General features: G+C 38.1%; 4 protein-coding genes across 4 annotated transcripts; 2 read left to right on the top strand and 2 right to left on the bottom strand.

The window, feature by feature from the left end:
* Nucleotides 1-444: 444 nt before the first annotated feature.
* LOC122671771 (1,4-dihydroxy-2-naphthoyl-CoA thioesterase 1-like) lies at nucleotides 445-3,577 on the top strand. The gene is made up of 3 exons (XM_043869199.1): nucleotides 445-649; nucleotides 894-1,085; nucleotides 3,408-3,577. The coding sequence occupies exons 1-3, from the start codon at nucleotides 521-523 to the stop codon at nucleotides 3,558-3,560; spliced, it is 474 nt and encodes a 157-aa protein (XP_043725134.1). The 5' UTR covers nucleotides 445-520; the 3' UTR covers nucleotides 3,561-3,577.
* A 4,127-nt stretch (nucleotides 3,578-7,704) lies between these two features.
* LOC122671471 lies at nucleotides 7,705-10,872 on the bottom strand. Its single transcript, XM_043868701.1, has 4 exons — nucleotides 10,588-10,872; nucleotides 8,274-8,324; nucleotides 8,049-8,182; nucleotides 7,705-7,952 (listed from the first exon to the last, which is right to left on the bottom strand). The coding sequence occupies exons 1-4, from the start codon at nucleotides 10,867-10,869 to the stop codon at nucleotides 7,904-7,906; spliced, it is 516 nt and encodes a 171-aa protein (XP_043724636.1). The 5' UTR covers nucleotides 10,870-10,872; the 3' UTR covers nucleotides 7,705-7,903.
* An 8,641-nt stretch (nucleotides 10,873-19,513) lies between these two features.
* Nucleotides 19,514-20,449, bottom strand: LOC122672574 (agamous-like MADS-box protein AGL80). Its single transcript, XM_043870034.1, has 2 exons — nucleotides 19,887-20,449; nucleotides 19,514-19,766 (listed from the first exon to the last, which is right to left on the bottom strand). The coding sequence occupies exons 1-2, from the start codon at nucleotides 20,447-20,449 to the stop codon at nucleotides 19,514-19,516; spliced, it is 816 nt and encodes a 271-aa protein (XP_043725969.1).
* Nucleotides 20,450-21,720: 1,271 nt separating this feature from the next.
* Nucleotides 21,721-23,090, top strand: LOC122672573 (alcohol acyltransferase 9-like). The gene is made up of 3 exons (XM_043870033.1): nucleotides 21,721-21,752; nucleotides 22,290-22,995; nucleotides 23,085-23,090. The coding sequence occupies exons 1-3, from the start codon at nucleotides 21,721-21,723 to the stop codon at nucleotides 23,088-23,090; spliced, it is 744 nt and encodes a 247-aa protein (XP_043725968.1).
* Nucleotides 23,091-23,190: the final 100 nt, after the last annotated feature.

Below are 23,190 nucleotides of genomic sequence, written 5' to 3'. Positions count from 1 at the left end.
TCAATACGAGTAGGATTTCAGTTTTTCATAGTGGTGGTCCGATAGACCACTCATTTGGTCATATATTGTGTCTAGACGCAGGCACCACGCTCCTTAAGAGAGTCCTTTACCTTTTTTGCAATTACCGGTAAGCAATTAGTTTCATGAACAACATAAGCAAAAACCCTGCAAGCGAGCATACAAATTACAAAGCATCAATAGGTATCGAATTTCTGTTTTACATAGGGTTGGAACGGTCATTTTGTCCCGTTTTATGTCAGGGACCCTGACAAAGTCGTTCTCCAGTAATTACAAGGAAGCAATTACTTTCATGAACAACATAAAGAAAAAACTCAGCAAGCAATTAGGATTTAGGCGATGTTCCTTTTCGTCTGTCTACTCAATCCCATATTCAGACCTCGTCATCATCGCATCGATCTTCGGTTCCTATCTTATAATAGAGAGAGGGAGAGAGGGAGAGAGGGAGAGAGGGACAGAGATCCTAGAAACAAATATTGAAGAGGTTTAATATCAAACAAGAATGGCAGAGCCGCCGAAGCTGATGGGTGCGGCCGTGGACTTCCCGTTGGAACTAATAGGGTTTGAGATAGAAGAACTGTCTCCTCAGAAGGTCGCCGGCAAACTAAAAGTCACCCACAAATGTTGTCAGGTGAGACGGTGCTACATGACATACTCCTGCACAGTCAAGAGCTTCCCCTTCCATCTGTTTCTTAAAATTTTGCTTAATTGATTCTACTCTTCTTCCTGTATAGGATATAGGTTAGGGCTTTTTTTTTTTTTTTTGAAAATAAAAAATTTCTTGATTATTACAGAGTACTGACCTTCGATTTGGGTTTTGGGGATGGTCGGGCAATGAATGAATGGATGAATTGTATATAAATATGGAAGCGAAGCCATTCAAGGTGTTACACGGAGGAGTATCTGCACTGATAGCAGAGGCTTTGGCCAGCATAGGAGCCCACCTGGCGTCGGGCCTCCAGAGGATAGCGGGGATTCACCTCAGCATCAATCATCTGAAGTCAGCTAAGCTCGGCGACCTCGTTCTTGCAGAAGCCAAACCCATCAACGCTGGCAAAACCATTCAGGTAACTAAATTGTTCCTTCCATTGTCATGAAATTACTATTCTACTGTAAGTCTCTGTGTAACATATACAGCCCAGTTGTGTATAGTATTCATCAAGGGAATCCATCTTCTCTGTCTATCCATATTCCCATAATCCATCATATTCCTCTCTATTTTGGGTTTAGGATGTATGGATGGAACCCATTTACATGTTTTTTGCTTTTTGGAAGAGGGGGGGAAAAAGCTACTTTGAAGTGTGTACCAATTCTAAGTTTTTAAAAACTCAATTTAACTGAAAACAGTTTTATCTTTAGTTGAATCCAGTTTGTTCCATTCTTGAACTGGAAATTTAGAGTCTGTAACTCTGAATATATATATATATTTTTCATTTTGAAAAATAGAACAACAATTTTCAGAAGCATTATCAAACAACTAGATGTCTTAGCACCACTTTCTGAATTAGGATTTTGTTGTGGGGCACGAGATCCCAGCCATTAACTTGGTGCAGTCGATCCTTGTATTGTTGCAAAACACTCTCCCTGGTCTGAGTCGTCTGACATAGTACTTGATATAGGGGAAACAATAAAAAACAAGGTTTAAAAACTCAGAATCTGGTTTGGAATTGATTTTCATTGATTCTGGTTCGAAACACTCTGAGATATTTGGATTCACCCAAACTGGTCTAACTTGATTGGATCTAATACTTGTAGAATCAGGATTAATCGGACAGAGCCCTGATTAATTCTTAGTCAAATAGGCAGATTCACCGATTTCCCGTACATGCTTTATAGCCCTGATTACAAAATAAGAAAAAATTTATACAAGAACAACTATTTCGTTTTGGTGTTTCATGGGTTTGGTGGATTATTCTTCCATCTTTTCTTGTTATCTTTGACTCTTGCAGGAGGTTTGCCGCCTCTGTTTTTTTTTTTTTTTTCCAATAACTTCTTGGTTGATGTTGTTTAAAAAAAAAAAGGAAATTATCTTCTCAAGACTTCAAAATGAGGTAAAAAACCATAGCATTTTTCATTGGCAAGAGCCCAAGAGCACATTCTAGTTATTAAGGATGTGGAACCAAATGTAATTCTCATGGACTGAGGCAATGAACCAGCAGCTTCTTTCCTACTTACTTCCCTTGCAACTGCATGAGCCATGACTTCTCCATCCACCATTAATTTCAATATTTCAATACATATAATTAAGATCAACAAACAAGTCGACCGACCTTTATGAATTTTCTTTTCTTCATATAATTCCTTTCTCTAATCTCCCTCTGTATTTATCCATCCCTTAATTATTTATTTCTGTGTTTGGTGCACTGCATGCATGTCTTCATGAGGTAGTGTTTGCTCTCTATCATATTTCCATGTCTGATGGAGGTTTCTTTCTTTCTCATTTACATTGATCTTGTTGAGTGTCCCCTTGGATCTTGTATGTATAAGGTGATTCTTCAAGAAATGAGAGTAGTTTCTCAAACCTTTCTGCTTGGTTTCCAAAGTGGGAATAAATTCAAGGTGCCAGCTATAGATGTAGATGGATAACAAAAATCCATATTTAATTTAGATTCATATGTGCTTATCTTCGATATCTATTAGGTAATTGGATATCAGCTGCATAATATATATCCACTCCAAATGTATCTTCTCCCATTATAATCTAAGCTTCCTGATAATTGTATCCTTGATACATTTTATATGTTCCATATTAAGATCATTTCTGTAAGTTTGAAGTAATACTATTACTTATGTAGCATAAAAAGTATCTGAGGTATTATTGGACCCAAATTTGAATATCATCTGATACTTAAGTGAAAATATCCATCGAAAGCTGAATTGGATTCTGATGATGGATAAACTGACCAGATACAAATTTGGATACTAAGATTATATCCACTCTGGATGTATCCATCTACCTATGTAGTAACAGTCAATATATCTCCTACGTATGTATTCATTACAAATTTATTTATAGGAGTTTCTTATTGACACCCCTCTTGGTCTCAAATAATTTGTAACCTTACTTTTTGCCATTTTGTATTACATAATTTTTTTTCTTCAATAAAGGTAAATATTATCATTTCACATGTATACTCAAAATATGTGCATGACAATGACTTCTTTTGATAATGACATAATGATATATCACTTTAAATTATATTTGAAAACCTTTTTATTCCCCTAACTTAAAATACTTTTGAGAATAAGTCAAGGGGCAATTAAAAGGTGTCAAGTTCTAAGTGCATCTATAGAGGTGTCATTCATACACAACATCCTTTATTTATTTATGTATTGTTCCCCCTCTTTCCACTATGTAACAACTGACAAGCAAATGTTTTTGAGTAAAGGTGTGGGAGGTGCAACTTTGGAAGATCGATCCTTCAAACTCTGGGGGCAAAGCCTTGATATCATCGTCGAGGGTCACTCTCCTATGCAACATGCCTGTGCCGGAACATGCAAAAGATATTGGACAAAATCTCAAGAAGTATGCAAAACTATAAGTTTTTGAGAAAGTTTTCTTGCACTGTAGGTGAAGGAAAAGTACACCCATCTAGGTTATAAATGCTCTGCCTAGTTTTTATGAGTTTGCATCACATATTTGTATATGTACGTTTCACGTTGAGTAAGGTGATGACATCTGTCCTACTTGCTGCCATTGAAATGCATGGAGGAGTATTTATGGAAACAAAATGGAGAGATGTCATCACCTAATCCTACGTGAAGCGTACGTGGTTGTTGGTCTGTTGTCGTTTTTATTTATTATACCTGCCTCCAATTATGTGCAACATAAATCCAACCATAACCAAAATACACTTTTGAGTTATTGCACATTTTCATATTATATGGGAAATCATATGAATAACCTACTTGGTGGGAACAAACAATTTGGTTGTCACTAAATGATGGAATTTGTGTATATGTTCATTAGAACCCCCATTGGGTGGTGTGATATTCTAATGTCTATGTATTGGGGATTTCCACATGGCCTTCAAATATAGTCCTTTTTTTTTAGTTAGATTTCAAATATAGCCGTTAGAATGCCCAAATTATTAGTAGTCTATAAGGCTTCATTTGTTTCCAATGTAAAATGCCCGGAAGTAAAATAAAGTAGGGAAAAAAATATATTTTCCCTACAGTATTGTATTGATGGTGGACACAAAATGGCGTATCCAATTGTTAAATTTCTATTTCTACTAAAAAAATTCTTAAATTTCTATGAAAAAAATACGTTTATTTATTTATTATTATTAAGGGGAAATTCTTCAATTCATGTGTATATTACTGGTTTTTTTTATCCCGTTGAAATTTTTAAACGTGTAAAACATGTACCGTCCGTTTTCACAAAATATTCTACATGATTTGAAACCGTACTTGATTCCCGAATCCATACCAATTGGAATCCTTGCTAACATAGACCCGTAATATAAGCTTATTTTATTTGGCCACCCATTTGAGCCATATGTTAAGCCCAACATTGGATGAAGAATTTATCCCTCCAAATGGCAAAATGTCAAACTTGCATCCTATCTTTTTTTAACTCCCCCATCCCACCCCACCCCCACCCCCACCCCCACCCCTCCAAAAAAAAAAACTGGGGTTCTATCTCAACCATGGTTAGCAAAAATAGGAGTGGCAAAAAAACGGAGTCCTACAGAAAACGGACGTTAAATAAAATGATCAAAAAAATAAAGAACGATAAAAAATAGAAAATAGACATTACGGGTTTTTGACGTTTATATTTTAAAAAAACAGCATTATTCTCATATAATTGAGGAATTTTTATTTGAAATATGCTTCTATTTTCGGCATCCTTGCATTAACCTTGAGTTGAAGGTGACATCATAAAAAATATAGCCCTTCGAGTCATCTTTACGTCGGTGAAAGAATCAAGCTGATCAAAGTCCGAGAGAGAAAGATATGGTCAATTAAATCTAAGGGCTTAAAAAAGGCCAAAAAACAGGAACGTGTTTTAAATGTATTTTAAATGCGTTTAAAACGGGAATACTTACCGTTTATCATTTTTTACCGTATGTTTGGGTAACGTATAGCAAAACGTGTTTGAAATAATAAAAAACAAGAACACATTTAAAACGGACGCATTTTTACTAACAATGATCTCAACCATCCACATATATATATATATATATACTGAACTTTGACACACATATCACCCATTGGAACAAAAGATGCAAACTTTTCAACAATTTCCAAACCTCGGTATATATATATATTAGTTAAAAACCTTGATATATTCACATATAGGAAATTGTGTTTGGACTGAAATTTAGCAGGTGGATAGAAGGTGACGACATCAACAAGATATTCACAAAGTTGCCGCATACAACGTGACACAATCCATATTTCCATTTCTATCAAGAATTGATTGGATTTCGTAAAGAATTCAAAAAATGGAATATCATGAGTTCGAATATCATATGGTTAAGATGTGTTACAAAATTCGACATAGAAACAATCCATGGGGTGCTCAAACTACACTTCAAGGACAAAAACTCTGGCTATGCTACAGTCTCTCTTCGCTATAGCCTATAGGTGCCTCAAAATGATCCATCTCACTGACGACACCTCCCATTCAAGATGGATCCAGATTCCACAATGCACAACACCAGTAAAAATTTAACAGTTTCATCATCTTGCGGAGGCCTCCTTTCAGGTCTAACAACTTCCACTTCTCTGGATGTAAGCAGTTAGTTGGCTTCCAACCCGAACATAGAAAGTCAAGAGGGGTGAGGGGATACATTTAAGGGCATCACTGGGAGCTGTGTAATGAACCACTTAGTGTTCATTTTGTTCATAACCACCTGAACCTCTGAAATTACGTAAGTCAGCCTCCGTTTCTTTCTCCCCATTTGCACCACATAGTCTGAAACTGGAAAGTCATTGTCTAGCAGCATTCTAACTACACTATTTCAACCTGAACCACCATAAATCTTCTCATAATGGTGTTTATGCTTTAGTGAACAATCAATAAACTAGTATGATGAGCTGATAAAACCCTCAATTTCCATAAATCCATTAGAACAAAGCACCAAAATAGTTGCACAGCCTTTTGAGACTCATAACAGTTGCAACCAAACGATAACCATACAATACCTACATGATTAAATCTTCCAACATAGTATTTTAGATACCAGTATCAAGTTTAATATCAAGCTAATTTCCATGTTCTCCAATGGTCACTATCATCCTAAATCCTCATCTTCAGATCCATTCTCCAGTCGCTGAAATAACATCAGCCTTCTTGCTAATCCTCTACATTGAAACTGGAGTCTTCCTCTTGAATAGTGTAACAAAAGAAACAAGAGAACCAGGCCAAGAGGGTGGAGAAGAGAGAAGTGGACTGATGTTATGTTGGATCGAACTAGTCAGTCCTCTCTCACAAACCTTTATTTATATACGAATCCAAAGTACAACCAAAGATTCCTAATCCTACTAGGAATCGTAGAAACAACATTAGAAACACACTAGGAAACCAACTAAGACTAGGACTAACTAAAACCCCTAATCATAATCATAAAGTGAGACACCTAGGAGCTAGGTATCTCGATTAGAACAAGGAATATTCTTATCAAGATACTCTCTAAACCTAGGAGCTTGATATACATGTACTTCAACACTCTCCCACAAGCTGGAGCATACAAATCACAAGGCCCAGCTTGGAACAATTTCTTCTAAAGGCAGGTCCAAACAGCGGCTTGGTAAACATATCACCGAGATGGTTGATACATTGAAGAATCCACTGAATCTGCAGTCTTCAATAAGGTTCCACTGATATGGATCAAAATCAAGGTAGTAATGATCTCCAATCGAACTTGGTAAGTAATAAAACCCTAGTTTTCAATTGAAAACTACATCTAGGGTTTAATCTGTAACAGTATGCAGCATAGGGTGCTGTACCCCTTTAAGAGAAGCTTGAGAAGACCTTCAAACCAGAGTCTGATTCAACAACCAACCATTGATTGCGCTCTGATACCATGTAACAAAATAAACACAAAAGAACCAAGGCTGAGAGGGTGGAGAAGAGAGAAGGGGACTGATGTTATGTTGGATCGAACTAGTCAGTCCCCTCTCACAAACCTTTATTTATAAGTACAACCAAAGATTCCTAATCCTACTAGGAATCATAAAAACAAAATTAGAAACACACTAGGAAACCAACTAAGACTAGGACTAACTAAAACCTAATCATAATCATAAAGTGAGACACCTAGGAGCTAGGTATCTCGATTAGAATAAGGAATATTCTAATCAAGATACTCTCTAACCCTAGGAGCTCGATATACATATACTTCAACAAATAGCATCTTACCTAAAATCACAATATCACTCAACAAACTCTCACCAGCATTCACATAAATCTTGTCTCAGGTGGACATTTTTCATTCCTCAAAGTTTTCTTCCATAAAGATCAAAACTGAAGTGTTAACTCAGATAATTGGAAATTGAATTTCACAATAAAACAGATAATGAGCCTAATAACATACAAATTTCTAGGATTTTTCCTCTAAAAAATAAAAATAAAACTTACTTCTTTTCTTTTTCACTTTGGATTAATTATTAGTTAAGGAAAGAGGCAAAGGAAATATCCACAATCATGAATGAAGGAAAACTGCTGATATGCACTATACTAACTCCTACAGATGATAAAACTACAATTGTCATAGAACCATTAACAAAATATGAATTACACACAAAAAAGGAATAGGGGTGCATGCAATGCAACACATCATGTCATTATATATCTACAAAGTCATTGTACAGCTTCACTATTGCCTTGCATGTATTAATCTGTTATAAGATCATTCGTTCCTCCATTTGGCCTTCGCTAATTGCTCCTGCCTTTCTTTCCAGTTTGATATCCAGTTATTTTTTGCCTTCAGAACCCACACCAAAAAAAAACAGGAACCCTCTTTTCATGTAATTATAAACACACAATGGCAATCAGATATAGGAACTGGCAAGCACATTACCTGAGAGTGCTAAGTTGTTGAGTCAAATCATTAATCTCAATGCCAGATAGCTTTAGAGAATGCAATGTTCCAGGCACCTCTTCTGAAACCACCTTTGACAGTTTACCCATTGAAGCTGATAATCTTCTAAAAGCCTGTTGTGGAAGGAAGGAGGAGGGATCATATGAGCTGAAACTACATTAAAAATGAAACTAAAAGCAAAAAAAAAAGTATTAGTTCACCTACATTCGTTGTCGGGATTGAAATTAAAGCCAGTAAGAAAATTGCACCAGCAGCCTGCAGGGCAGTCCAAGGAAAAAGTTTGACAAAAGTGAGGAACTGAGATACACATAGGTCAAGCAATGAAACAGAGGGAAGCACCCCTCATTGTTCCAAAAATTTTAAAGAATTTTATGCTTATTGTCCTTGTAAAATATAAACCTGTTTCCATACTAAAATATAACGCTTAGTAAGAATTTTTTTGTTGTTGCAAGAATATGAAACTGAGAATAAGGATTTTTACAAAAGTAAAGCAAGCAGAGAATCAAAACAGGTATGCCTACACAAGGAGTGGCACTGGCTAGATGATTTAAACGCTATTCAATTTTTCTTTGTTTTATCTTCTCTAAGTTTGGGTAGTTAGGGGTTATTTTGTAAGTTTTGGATTTTAGCATGGTTTGGTTTAGTGAAGTTTTGTCTGGTATGTATTATTCAGATCTGGGTCCCACTTAATCAACAACTCCTAGGCATTTTCTGACGGATAGTTCTCATGTCCTTAGCATTTTCTGTCATTTCTATTCACTTATCTTTATACTTTATTTTCATTATTGGAGAGAGAAACAATAATTCCAATGCTGGGTTTAATTTCTGCTATAAATCCATGGTTGCGATGATGTATGTTGATCTTTGTGAGAAACAAAGAGAGTTAGTTTCATTCTAGTTTGCTCGGATCTTTTTCTTCTTTCTTCCTCCATTATTTTCTCAATTCCAATAGTTGGATTACATGGAAGGATACCTCCACAAGTCCAAACCCTTTCCCTCTTACTCGGTACACAATCCTATTCTCCAAACCCTACAACCCTGACCTGCAGACGCCAAGCACCTAGATTTTACTAAATTTCTAGTTTCCTCGTAACTTTACATCCTATTTTAATTGACCAGACTTAGTTTTCCATAGAATTATCACCATTTCAACTTTTTAGCACTTTCCATTTTCAAGGTCAAATATAGTTCCTCAACAAACTGGAACTCCTCTGTAACTGTTAGCATTCTCCATCTGATAAGAATTGTGGACTCGTTTTCTGGCATTAAGCAAAAAGTGATAAAAGAGATTACAAATGATTAGAAAAGAGAACTGAAGTTGCCAGCTCATTAAGTCTGCGGCATATTATACGCCAAGATATGGGATCAAGAAGAAGAAACGAAAGAATAGGGGAACTCAAGGTGCAGAAAAGGTTTGATAGGTTTCCTCAAAGGTTCCGCAGTCATGGTCAAATCTCTTGGACAATTGGAGAAAAGTCGCTCCTAAGAACATATAGTCAGGCTTAGTGTTTGTAGAAGAGTGAGATGCTGAGATTTATGGTTGATCATTTAAAAATAAAAAGAATAATATATTGAAAGACATGGATATCACCTGATTATGTACTTTTCCAAGATCCACAATCAGGGGTCATTTTCTATGTGTTGATCCCTATAGCATAATTGTGCAAGAAAAAAGGGAGTGGATATTAGAGTTCAAAGAAAGATAGAGAGAAAAGGCTATTCCAAAGAAGAGTTTACAATGCATTCAGGCACAAAATATTACAGAAAACATTTCACATCCCTGCAGCATTAGCAACACCATGTAGCATCAATGTAACCTTTACAAGTTACAACAACTGAGAAATTCAAACGAATCCATGACTAACTTTTTAGTTCTCTCTCTCTTTGGGGGGAGGGTGGTCAAATGTGCACCAATGATGATGCGTAGGCATTCACAGTTTCACACCTAAAAGACTAAAACCTCACCTGTGTTTTTTAAAATTGAACCCACCATTGTTTGCCAGAGTTTCCCTAGCAATTGAGAAATTACCACTCTTCTCTATCGTTTCAATCGTTAGAAAATGCAGTGTGATGTGAGCAAGCTAAGAGCGTCATGTGGAAGAAGAAGGAAAAAGACGACCGTGGAACAAATTTTTTAACCTAAAATAGTTAGAATAATTCAAGCACATTCTTCTTTGCCAAAGCACAGACTCATCTCCAGAATCCTATCTTTCCGCTTCAGATGCCAAGTTCAACAACTTCACACGACATATGGAGTATAATATGAATTTTTTTTTTTATTTGGGGGGGGGGGGGAATGAGCATATGAAATGTTCGTTTCCTCAGATTCCATAGCCAACCTCAAAACAAAAGAAATACATTTTATGATTTATGGATTGGTACCCTAAAGCAGCACAGCAAAAGCATGGACAACCATCCCATAGTTCTCCATGAATGGAACGATGAATTTCCAGTTATACCACCAAATTTCCCCCCCGGCGGGGAGGGAGAGGAAGGGGAAGAGAGGGGAAACAATTACCGTAGAGAGCACGAAGACAAGGGAAAGAAGCCCAAGTTCGGGGCTCGGACGTCGAAGTCCTAATCTTGTGGCCAAATGAGAGATGGGTGCCGCAGTCGAGCATTGCTTATAAATAATTGGAATCGGTTTCTCTGATCCAGAATTAGATGCTGCTGCTAGAATCAGATTCGCAGGTGAAGCGACCGCTCTCCGACGAAGAAGTGATGATGGAATCCGACGAGATGTCGTCTGTCTTATGGTCAGCTGCTGGTTTGAGAGGAGCAGAGAAGATGTTTGAAACATTGCTCCAACTACAGTGGCAGCAGTAACAGTTTTATGGTACTATTACTTATATCAGACTGACTAGTGACTACTTGTGATGGGCAGAAACCAAGAGAGTCAATGCTTTCATCTTCGCTGCTGCGCGAAGTGCCCATCCAGACAATTAAAACTGAATCAATATGCTCATCATTCAAAGTTGTAGGATCATGATTTCATCCTTCCTGTGTAACTAAGGTAGAAGCAATCCATCCAAGTCAGGGCTTTAAAAATCAAAATCGGATCCATTGGTCAAACAGACCAATCCGAACCAAAATGGGACAAAGTTTGATCCTGATTTTTTCCGATCCAAATTAGTGTTGAACACTTAGTTAGATGGCAGTGTGTTGGTGGTCATTGTTGTCAACATAGTGTATGGCAGCATTGTAGGGGTTTGGGAGTGTACACAGAAGTCCCAGAGTGATTGAGAGTCATACAGGGGCAATTTTGTTATTATAGTGAATTGGTAGTACATATGGTAGCATCCTTAGCAGTTTGGCACGATGGATGTGCCTACACAATATGATCTAACATGTGTACATATAACCTAGTGTTCACAGGTGACGTGAAAGAGTTGGGAGTGTATCGGTGGGGTGGCACATCGTTTGTCAGTGATGTGGGAATATCAGAGATGTCAAGTAGTGATGTTTTAGTGTTTACATGTGTCAAACAACGATTGGAGAGAGCAGATAGCATGTTGGGGGTGGAAGATTGGTCAAACAGTGGTTTGACAGTAATGTGGCATGTTGGAGTGATTCCCGAATATCCAAGCTCATGTAGCAGCATATGACACTTCATTGCAGGTTTATATTGTGTTTGGCAGCCTTGGATAGCTTTGGATGAAGGCTAGATGCCCCCAGAATGTTAATTTCATAGGTCTATGCACTGGCAACAGCCAACAGGTTCATTAGCATTTTCGAAAGGTGAAATGGCAGAACTAGGCAGAGTAATCTAATGAGAAATGTAGAGCATCGATTCGTCTTTCCAACGCAATTGAAAACGCGACGTTTTCGATGCCGGATGATGAAGATATTGCAACTTCCGTGCAATCGCACAGATTAGAAGTTAAGTGGGAGAATTTTTGGAATTCTGAGATGCATTCTAGAACATTTGACTGATTTTGGATATGTGGAGTGATAGTTCTTCTCGTCAAGAATGTGACGTCCTAAACCACACCCAAAAATTCTATCGGATGAGAGATATGGTCTAGATACCATTTCAAGTGTTCTGGTAGGCTGGGAGGACAAAGAAAATGGTGCACTGTCAAGCATCAAGTCAAACCTTGAGTGGCTGATGTTCTGCCACATCAACAAATTCGATTTCAACAGCCTAGATCAAGGTTTGTAGGTGCGCGATCCACACCACGAGCCCTCCCATTGGTTCGGATGTACTGATGACCATAGACTATGCTACATAGAAGTAGATAGTTGATTCTGTGTATCGCATGTGTACGTGAACAAATGATAAGATTCCTTCTGCAACACTGTCCTTCGATGGGCATACCGAATTAATATGACGCGCCACATAAAATCAGGCCCCATGTAGTCACTTCAGTGTTTCACCAATGATACACGCTCTCCAAGATTCCTCTTCGTGAATTCTGATTCACGGTGCTTGAGAATACCAATGGAGACACGAAACGCGTCATTATCACTTTTTGAGCGACGATTGTCATCGTCATGACTATTTGAATCCAACAATACAGATACGTCGACCGATCTGGGATTCACGCTGACACGTTAGACCACGTCATACTCCGATCTGACGCCTTTTAAATGAGATGCCTGTCAAGATTCCCATCCAAAGGTCTTTGTTGTAGGCGCCCATGCACATGCGCTCCACTCGATCAAGCAGCGTTATAGATTTGCACACGCACACGTATATGCTACCTGGAAGATTCCATCTAAGCCTCTCTAAATGGTCGAACTTCAAACTTTTTTGTTTCTAGCCTCTTTGAATGGCTGAACTTCAAACTTGAATAGCTCCCTCATTTGATGTCTGCTGGGGGTGTTGCAAGTTGCAGAATGCTCAGGAGAATGAGCTCTACATATGAGTTAAAAATCGCAAAACCGCATTCCCCCTTGTTGTATGCATTTGAATCCTTCCTTTACCTATGTGTTTGCATTCATGGAGCTCATTGAAGATAGAATGAAGGCTAGGATTGTGTGGTTTATTGCATAAAAAGAGAAGAAAAAGAGAAGAGAAAGGGACAAGAGGATTTCCTTGATTAGGTTGCTAAAGTTATAAGAAATTTTTGCTCATATATCCTTTCTGAATGAGAAAAAGTGTGAACACATCCTCACCAAGTTTATTTGTTATGCATGTTTATGGTGGGATGTCGTATTATATTCAAGGCTTGTTAGGCGTCTTGAATCCATTATAACTTGAGAGGCCATGAAGTAGATTCTGAATGAGAAGTCCATTCCTCTTGATTATGAGAAGGTATTATTTCATAAATTGGTTAATTTTCAGTAAGGATGCAAGGATGTGGATTCCTACATGACAGAATTCTACAAATTGTTTTTGAGGTATCGACTTTTGGAGATAGACCCCATCAGCAAATTATTGAGATATATCAGTGGGTTGAGTATCCAAATTTGACTAGAGTCGACCAATGGTGATTTCGAGTATGTTAATGTAATAGCTGCCAATGCCAAGCAACTAAAGAGAAGTACAGCTATTTGAAGAACATGCTCACAACTTCTTTAGCTTACAAATTTTCCACCCCAGATCATGAATCCAACATAGTGGAAGGAAGACAAAGGTTATCAAAGGCAATGAGTGGTTGAAGAGCATTGTATTCTTCGACATACGTGTCACCTTAGTTTCAAGATAATTACAAAGATATCCTGGGTTTGCGACAAAACTCAACGAAGTTGAGTTCTTTTAAAAACATGAGAGTTGATGCAATAAGTCACAGGAATAAATAGAGATATTTACATATGTTTTTTCCTTTTATCTTTATCTTCTTAGAGTCGTCGTTAGAAAGTAGGGTATAAAGTTTTAATTGCATTCAAACTTGTTTTTAGTTTTAGACTCCAGTTATGAGGCTTTCTTTTATGGGAAAAGATCCATTCCATTCTTAATTAGTTGCACCATCCCTCCCCCCCCCCCCCCCATGTCCTCCCACAGGGCACCTTGTAAATGATGTCTTTTCCCCATGGGTGGATACCAAGGTATGCTCTCCCATTGGCTCAGACGCTGGAATAGATACCATGCGACCAAGCAGAGACCTCTTGCCCTTCTTTTATTTATCAACTGGCATGTAACCTAATAATAAGGGGGAAAATGGAATGAAAGTGATTATTGTGCAGTGCGTAGAGTTGTGCACAAAAGTCTATTCCTCTCCTTCCAACTCCTCTCTTTTGCTAAGTCTGATCTCACCTTCTCTTAGTCTAATCGTTCAGCTAGTATATTCTTCTTTCCCGCTTTCCTCATATCTGTTGAGCATCCTTTTGATTTCTTAGTTGAACCCTGTTTGGGCGGTACTTTGCAGCCCCAAATCCACGGACAACCTATTTTTGTTCTCATTGGATCAACACCAGATATGAAGAGGTGATCATGATACTAGGAACAACCCAAATCGTAGGTTCTACATTCAAAATGCAGTCATAGTAGGAAGTTTTAACCAGATCTTTGAATTACTACTGGTCCCTCTGATTTCAAAGATTTGTGGTTAAGTATCGATCTGGTTGCTATTTCCAAATAGGGAAGTATTTTTCTGTCTAAGAATGTGGCATACATCAGCACTCCCATGTGTCTATCTCTCTCCTCCTAAAAAACAAGGGGGCAAAGGTATCTTTTCATATGGGGAGGAGAGAGAGACTCATGGGAATGTTAGCGTAGGCCACACTCCCTGATAGAGACCTTTCTCCTTTCGAAATATTATAGGTTATGAAATCGACACACTATAGGGTGATCAACCTTTTCCCGAAAGTGTCGAGTTAATTCAAGCTTGTTTGAAAGAGTTCGAACACCACACCTCCTGCTAATTCAACTAGTTGTACTGCTCCCATAGTGAGGAAGAAGAAGCATTCCTTATTATTAAAGACAATTTTATTCTATTTACACAATATCCCTCATACCACCAAGTTTGTTTATTTTATTCCTCACCTTTATTTTAGGTCTAAAAACAGCCCTTCACTTCTAGTTTTCTATTCCAGTTTGACCTTTTCACTTGTTACTTGACATATAAGGTGCATACTTGCTTCTAAAATTACAAGATTGCCGCTGATCTTCTAAATTGAGTTTTTTTTTCCTTGGTGGGCCCATAGTAAACCAATTTAAGAGTTTTGGAACCCGAGATCACGTCACTATTCACTTATTTGGGCACATGATCAAACTCAAAGACACAAGGTAGGACGAGCCACGATTTTTTTACAGTACAACCTAAGAAACGCACTTAGAAAGAAGCAGAGGAAGAAGACAGCCAACATACAGATGAATTTTTAATTTTAAAAGAAATAGGAAAGTTTTTTATTTGTATTTATTATTGTGAAACCTACCTAAAATTCTTACTGAATTTTTTAAAGATTAAAGATTGGCATAATGTCAGCTTAATCTCAAAATTGCATGCTGGCACCCCTCATAAGACTCAGATTATTGTAGCACACCCCTTGTAAAATGTCTAATATGCTCCTTACTTTTAATGTTTTCCCATAATGCCCTTCTTCCAAGCCATGACGCTAATGTGCAAATTCTTGCACATGCACTCACATCCAATCCTCACTCTCGCATCCCACCCGTGGACCTCACACACACACTCTCTCTCTCTCCCATTGCTAAATGACTCCCCTACTGGATAATTCAAACATCCACCCCCTCATTGGTAGGAAACTGCATTATGGCATCATAACGATCCTTCTACCTTCTCAATTATACTTTTAAATTTAACCTTTATTTTACTTTTCAAGTCAAAAGGATTTCATTGCAGTAAAGCAATATTTAAAAAGATCCTTACGGCGTCAATGTGTAGATTCCATCCAATGTCCTATTACATTCCATGCTATGGACGCCACACTCTTTTTCTTTCCACATTAAAGTTTAATAAACTTTAAAATTTAATAAACTCGAATGTTTTAGAGTTAATCACATGTCTATTGACGGGAAACTACATTCCTACATCATGGGAAACCTTAGCCCAAAATATTTATTACTAAAGTTTCTGTTTTTATTATTGATTTCACTTGTCTGCCCTTCATTTCCTCGCAACTAGACAGAGCCTCTAGGCATTATTCGTAATCGATCGAGAAAATACTTAAAAGTAGAGAGCATTTGTGGCCAGGTATTTTTGCAACTACAAAATACTAAATCATTTCATTTTGGACTTCTACATCATATGAATGCCCAAAATGCTAGAACTCTTGACGAACACTTCTTAAGTCTGTCACCAAATATGAAATATTTAAAAACAAAAAAACTATATTTATTTATGATCAAACTCAAAGACACGCAAGATAGGATGAACCACAAATTTTTTTCATAATATAGATTAAGAGAGACACTTAGAAAGAAGAAGAGGAAGTAGATAGACAAGATACTGATGGATTATTAATTTATAAGAAATAGGAAAGTTATTTGTATTTATGACTGTAAAACCTACCTAAAACTCTTATTGTAATTCTTTAATTAAGAAAAAGAAGCTCACGACGCTAGTGTGTAGATTCCTACGCACGCACTCTCACATCCCACCTGTGGACCTCTCTCTTTCTCTCCTTGTTAAACGCCTCCTCGAATCATCCACCCCCATGTTCGTAGGAAATTGTACTTTGGCGTCGTAGTGATCCTTCTCCCTTCTTAATTATACTTGTAATGTAATCTTTATTTTAATTTTCCAATTAAAAGGATTTCATTGCACGAAAGAAAAATTTAATGGAAAAAGATCCTTACGACATCAATGTGAATATTCCACCCAACGTCCTCTCACACTCCATGTTATGGATGACGCCACACTCTTTCTCTTTCCACATAATTGCTCAATGCATACAAATCGCTTCCATGACACATATTGGTGGGAAACGCACCGACGTCCACGATGTCTATTGGCGGAAACTACATTCCTACATCATGGGAAACCTTAGCCCAAAATTTAATAAACTCGAATGCTTTGGAGTTAATCGCAAAGTCATGCAAAATATTTATTACTAAAGTTTCTATTTTTATTATTGATTTCACTTTTCTTCCCTTCATTTCCTTGCAACTAGACGGAGCCTCTAGGCATTATTCGTATCGATCGAGAAAGGACTTAAAACTTGAGAGCATTTGTGGCCAGGTGTTTTTGCAACTAGAAAATACTAAGCCATTTCATTTTGGACTTCTACATCATATGAATGCCCAAAATGCTAGAATTTTGCCATACACTTCTTAAGTCTGTCACCAAATATGAATTATTTAAAAACAAAAACTATATTTATTTATGATCAAACTCAAAGACACACAAGATAGAATGAACCACAAATTTTTTCCTAGTATAGACTAAGAGAGACACTTAGAAAGAAGAAGAAGAAGTAGATGGACAAGATACTAATGGATTATTAATTTATAAGAAATAAGAAAGTTATTTGTATATTATGACTATGAAATCTACCTAAAACTCTTATTGTAATTCTTTAATTAAGAAAAAGAAGCTCATGACGCTAGTGTGTAGATTCCTACGCACGTATTCTCACATCCCACTGTGGACCTCTCTCTCTCTCTCCTTGTTAAACGCCTCCTCGGATGATCATCATCACCCCCATGTTGGTAGGAAATTGTACTTTGGCGTCATAGAGATCCTTCTCCTTCTTAATTATACTTGTAATATTGTAATCTTTATTTTAATTTTTCAATTAAAAGGATTTCATTGCAATAAAGAAAATTTTTAATGGAAAAAGATCCTTACGACATCAATGTGAATATTCCACCCAACGTCCTCTCACACTCCATGTTATGGATGACGCCACACTCTTTCTCTTTCCACATAATTGCTCAATGCATACAAATCGCTTCCATGACACATATTGGTGGGAAACTGCACCCTGACGTCACGATGTCTATTGGCGGAAACTACATTCCTACATCATGGGAAACCTTAGCCCAAAATTTAATAAACTCGAATGCTTTGGAGTTAATCGCAAAGTCATGCAAAATATTTATTACTAAAGTTTCTATTTTTATTATTGATTTCACTTTTCTTCCCTTTATTTCCCTTGCAACTAGATGGAGCCTCTAGGCATTATTCGTATCAATCGAGAAAGGACTTAAAACTTGAGAGCATTTGTGGCCAGGTGTTTTTGCAACTAGAAAATACTAAGCCATTTCATTTTGGACTTCTACATCATATGAATGCCCAAAATGATAGAATTTTTGCCTAACACTTCTTAAGTCTGTCACCAAATATGAATTATTTAAAAACAAAAACTATATTTATTTATGATCAAACTCAAAGACACACAAGATAGGATGAACCACAATTTTTTTTCCTAGTATAGACTAAGAGAGACACTTAGAAAGAAGAAGAGGAAGTAGATGGACAAGATACTAATGGATTATTAATTTATAAGAAATAGGAAAGTTATTTGTATATATGACTATGAAATCTACCTAAAACTCTTATTATAATTCTTTAATTAAGAAAAAGAAGCTCATGACGCTAGTGTGCAGATTCCTACGCACGGACTCTCACATCCCACCTGTGGACCTCTCTCTCTCTCTCCTTGTTAAACTCCTCCCCCACTGGATGATTCGAACATCCACCCCCACATTGGTAGGAAATTGTACTTTGGCGTCATAGAGATCCTTCTCCCTTCTTAATTATACTTGTAATATTGTAATCTTTATTTTAATTTTTCAATTAAAAGGATTTCATTGCAATAAAGAAAATTTTAATGGAAAAAGATCCTTACGACATCAATGTGCATATTCCATCCAACGTCCTCTCACATTCCATGTTATGGATGATGCCACACTCTTTCTCTTTCCACATAATTGCTCAATGTATACAAATCGCTTCCATGACACCTATTGGTGGGAAACTACACCGTGACGTCACGATGTCTAATGGCGGGAAACTATATTCCTGCATCATGGGAAAACTTAGCCCAAAATTTAATAAACCCGTATGTTTTGGAGTTAGTCGCACAGTCATGCAAAATATTGAGTAGTAAAGTTGCTATTTTTATTATTGATTTGATCACTTCTCTTCCCTTTATTTCCCTTGTAACTAGACGGTAAGAATTATCCCTAATCAGTCGAGAAAGGACTTCAAATTTGAGAGCATCTGTGGCCTGCAGGTATTTTTGCAACTAGAAAATACTAATCCATTTCATTTTGGACTTCTACAGCATAGCATCTGAATGCCCAAAATGGTAGTACTCTTGCCCAACATATCTTAAGTCTGTCACTAAATACAATTCGACTCCTCTACTTCAGCCTGCTATGAATTAGAAGAAAAAATGAATTATTTAAAAAAGACAAACTACATTTATTTATGATCAACCTCAAAGACACACAAGATACACTAACACTGATGGATTATTTACCGACAACTCAGCATAGATTATAGCTACTAGATATACTAAGAATGAACTTGCAGATGGAGAAACGACACCTAGCAGACACCACTATAAGCATATATAGATGGAGATCTTCTTCAAGGAAAGAAAGGACTATTGATCCAGCTGGTATTGTTATCCATATAGGGCATCACCATTTCATTGGCTTCAGCGGGGAAGCCCATGTTATGATTGTGGTGCATCATATTCATATCCATGAACCAGGGTTGTTGTTCTGCATGCATAGCCTCCACGGCCGCCACCTGATCTCCTCCACCACTATTCACTTGATCTCTAGTAGGAGCAGCAACAGCAGCAGCGGCAACAGGAGTGTTGTTGTTCCTCATGATCCTCTGATTCATGGCGTTGGGCATGTTCATCATGTACTGGGGATGGGGATGGGGATCGGAAGAGGGAGGGAGAGGGAGAGGGAGAGGGAGAGGGAGAGGGCGAGGGGAGTTCAACATGTACTGGGGATGGGGATTGGGATCAGAAGGGAGAGGGAGAGGGGTGTTCATCATGTACTGGGGATGGGGATGGGGATCAGAAGGTGGGGGGGTCCTGCTGAGGAGTTGGATCCTATCTATAATGGCCTTCTTCTTGACATCGGCGAGCCACATCAGATCGCCCAGATTCTCGAGGGTCAAATCGTTGAGATCCTTTTGACCTGACATGCACTGGAATAGGAGTTTAGTGTTCTCCTTCTCTTGATTGTCCATGACTTGCTTCTTCAGTTTCTCCTTGAGCTTCTCGATCCTCTGCATCAGGAACTCTTCTTGATTCAACATCTTCTTGCATTGTTCCATTTCAGGCATTCTCTTAAACCGAGCCACCACACGTTTGGCTTCCTGTGGGGAAGGCCAAACCTCTGGCTCTGATTCGTTGGGCCCGTACACGATGGCGCACGCACTCACACCACACAGTGTGCTCAGTTCACTCACTTTCTTCATAATCCCCATCTTCCTTTTCCTGAAGGTGGCTCTCCTGGCGGAGTCATTTTGAATAAATGCCAGCTTAACCTTCTTCCTAGCCATTTTGCCAAAACAAAACAAAACAAAACAAAACAAAAGTGATATTATGGAGATCAGATCAGAGCACTTGGCTTTCTGAGTGTGGTTGAAGCTAAAGAGGAAGGCCTCTCTATATATAAATCAATACTCTCATATATATCAGTGAGTAGCTAGTGAATGGAGATATCATGATAAGAATGACATTGATGGTCGTCAGAAGATATTTTTAGTTTGAATTCATATATATGCATTGAACTGAAGAGAGAGATTTTAGGAGAGCTTTTGACCTGCCTGATAAGCTGCTTTGTTTATGGAACTTATATAGAAATCTCAGATTTAAATTAGATTTGGTCATTAAACTGGCGTTGTGAAGATCTTTTACCCATGATTTTTGTTGTCATGAATCTGTACTAGAACGGTAATATGGTTATCCTGTTAATGTTTGCTTGGTTGTACCACTCTACTTCCTAATAGGCAATGTACGGTCTTATTACTGTTCTAAATATATGGCTTTGGTAACTTTTCTGGAAAATCCACAGACCGCATCAGGGATGTCTGAACCTCGTTAGCACATTAAAATTTTAAGTATCCAGAGAGAGAGAGAGAGAGATGTTTTGATCAATTCTTCCAATTCTGTGAATTCGGGCAGCCGTGTGCAGCGACTGACTTCAGGCAGTGCGTTTTGACCACCTTTTACCCTTACTTATACGCCTTGCCCGAGCAGGGGTAAGGTGGTCAAAGCGCCTTGAGCCTAACACTGCACATGCAGCCCGGATGCACTGGATCTTTTAAAATCTCGTTTGATGATAATAAGAGATCTTATTTCTATAAGATATATGGTATGTCCATAGGTCTCATTATTTTCCTCACTCAATGGCCAATTTAATGGCTAATTAAACAGGTCTCATTGACAACCAACTTTCTAGAACATTACAAGCTCATGTAGAGATCGCAGAAATTAACAAGGTAACCGGTCGGTCGGTCTGATCACCGGCTCAATATATATCCAACCATGCATCTTAATTAACCAACTATTGCTCAACCGGAGGTTTTGGAGTCTGAACTGACTTTTACGCTGCGAATAATGAAGTACATCCGGAGTTAATAGTTCTAAATCATTAGTACGTACCTCGGTCGCTCGGTAACCAAATATATACGATACTCAACTTAGATTCCAAAGAAGTTAATTAACTAATGGATCAACTAATATACGATATCCAAATTAGTTATATGATGTTTACCAAGAAAAAAAAATTAGTTATATGGTCAACAATTTTCTTGTGACCATTTTATCAATGTGCATTGACTATCTCTGCGAAATTGAATGGTAGGTAATTAGCAAGATCGAGAACCTGATAAAATTAATGAAATAAGGATTATGTTTTTTTTTAATGACAAAAACTAAAGGGAAATCTTCACGTACCACCCCTGAGGTAAAAATTAATATGTGCCCACATTTCTTTAGTTTAGGACTAACAACGTTAAAAATATGAGGTGAACTGACAAAAATGCCCTTGTAAGGAAACAAAAAAACCTACAACTCATCTTCCCAAATCGATTGGGCTGGGAAGCTGAGTTGAAGGTATTTTCTTGCAAACATGGGCCCACATCACGACCAAGTCCAATGATCCTCTCCCTATCTCACCATTCCATGATCGCCACATGTTGAGACCAAGAAACCCTCCAAACATAACATTCACACACCTAGAATACCAATTCGGATCTTCTACTGCCTAACTGTCCGACAGGACCCTACTGCCAAGACACAACAAGGTGGTAAATGACCGCCTTACCTCCACTGGGGCAAGACGCTCGGGCAGGGGTAAGCCTTGCTGTGTCTTGGCAGTAGGATCCTGCCGAACAGCTCGGCAGTAGAGGATCAGGGTCCCCTGGAATACAGCACCACCACCGGCACCGGCACCAAAATTCAGTCTCAGTGGCTGGAAGAGGTGCTGCAATCCCAGTCAAAATCACTCGTCCCCATAAGCTTAACCTTCAACCCCTCTCAGATCCTCCACCTCAATAGGCTCTACGTGCCATCGCTAAAATGCACTTCATTCGAGACCTTGGCATCGCACACATGGCGATTATGGATTCAGTCCCTATGCCCACCACTATCTCTGAAGATAAAGCTCCTGTTCTCTGTGAACTTAAGGAAAAGATTGACGCCAAAGCTACCAACGGGTTACTATGGCAATAGGTTCGTGCTAGGGTGTGCTGAGACGACGGTGAGGGAATTGGTGGGAACTAACTACCCTAACATCCACCATGGAGTGAAACTGGTGCAAGAAGCCAAGGCGGTGCTCACAGAAGAATATGTGAGGTCCATGCTCGATTATCTAGAGGAGCGACGTGTGAAACCAGACCTGTCCATGAGTTTCGTAATATCTCAATGGGCGAAACTAGGGTTAGAGAATTTGGATTTTGGGGAAGGGATGCCCATCGACATGGGTCCCTTAGCTAGTGAGATCTACTGCATTTTCTTGCCGCTCGTCGGCGACTTGGATGGGGTTCGTGTAACGGTGTCGGTATTAGAGAGTGTTGTAGAGAAATTGGGGTGTCCCCAACAAGTATACTTGCAACTCATCTTTCCCAAATGGTTTTTTTTGTCTTCTAAGGGAATTTTTATAAACTCACCCCATGTTTTTAACGTTGTTAGTTATAAACTAACGGAATGGAGGCATGTGTTAACTTTTGTGAACCTCAAGGGGGGTATATAAAAATTTACAAAACTGGGGGTGTGTTTATACTTATGTGATACCTCA

Source organism: Telopea speciosissima, chromosome 8 (assembly GCF_018873765.1).
Source record: "Telopea speciosissima isolate NSW1024214 ecotype Mountain lineage chromosome 8, Tspe_v1, whole genome shotgun sequence".
Lineage (NCBI taxonomy): Eukaryota > Viridiplantae > Streptophyta > Magnoliopsida > Proteales > Proteaceae > Telopea > Telopea speciosissima.
The sequence above is the reverse complement of the archived record's forward strand: the minus strand, read 5'-3'. Positions and strand labels throughout refer to the sequence as shown.

Excerpts from the sequence above, each read along its gene's own strand:
- LOC122671771 (XM_043869199.1), top strand. The coding sequence starts at position 521 with ATGGCAGAGCCGCCGAAGCTGATGGGTGCGGCCGTGGACTTCCCGTTG. Across the intron at positions 650-893 it reads TCACCCACAAATGTTGTCAG|CCATTCAAGGTGTTACACGG; the intron begins GTGAGACGGTGC and ends ATGGAAGCGAAG. Across the intron at positions 1,086-3,407 it reads ACGCTGGCAAAACCATTCAG|GTGTGGGAGGTGCAACTTTG; the intron begins GTAACTAAATTG and ends TTTTGAGTAAAG.
- LOC122671471 (XM_043868701.1), bottom strand. The coding sequence starts at position 10,869 with ATGTTTCAAACATCTTCTCTGCTCCTCTCAAACCAGCAGCTGACCATA. Across the intron at positions 8,325-10,587 it reads TTGTCTTCGTGCTCTCTACG|GCTGCTGGTGCAATTTTCTT; the intron begins GTAATTGTTTCC and ends ACTGCCCTGCAG. Across the intron at positions 7,953-8,048 it reads CAACAACTTAGCACTCTCAG|GCAAAAAATAACTGGATATC; the intron begins GTAATGTGCTTG and ends TGGGTTCTGAAG.
- LOC122672574 (XM_043870034.1), bottom strand. The coding sequence starts at position 20,449 with ATGGCTAGGAAGAAGGTTAAGCTGGCATTTATTCAAAATGACTCCGCC. Across the intron at positions 19,767-19,886 it reads GATCCCAATCCCCATCCCCA|GATCATGAGGAACAACAACA; the intron begins GTACATGTTGAA and ends CATGAATCAGAG.
- LOC122672573 (XM_043870033.1), top strand. The coding sequence starts at position 21,721 with ATGTGCATTGACTATCTCTGCGAAATTGAATG. Across the intron at positions 21,753-22,289 it reads TATCTCTGCGAAATTGAATG|CTCGGCAGTAGAGGATCAGG; the intron begins GTAGGTAATTAG and ends CCTGCCGAACAG.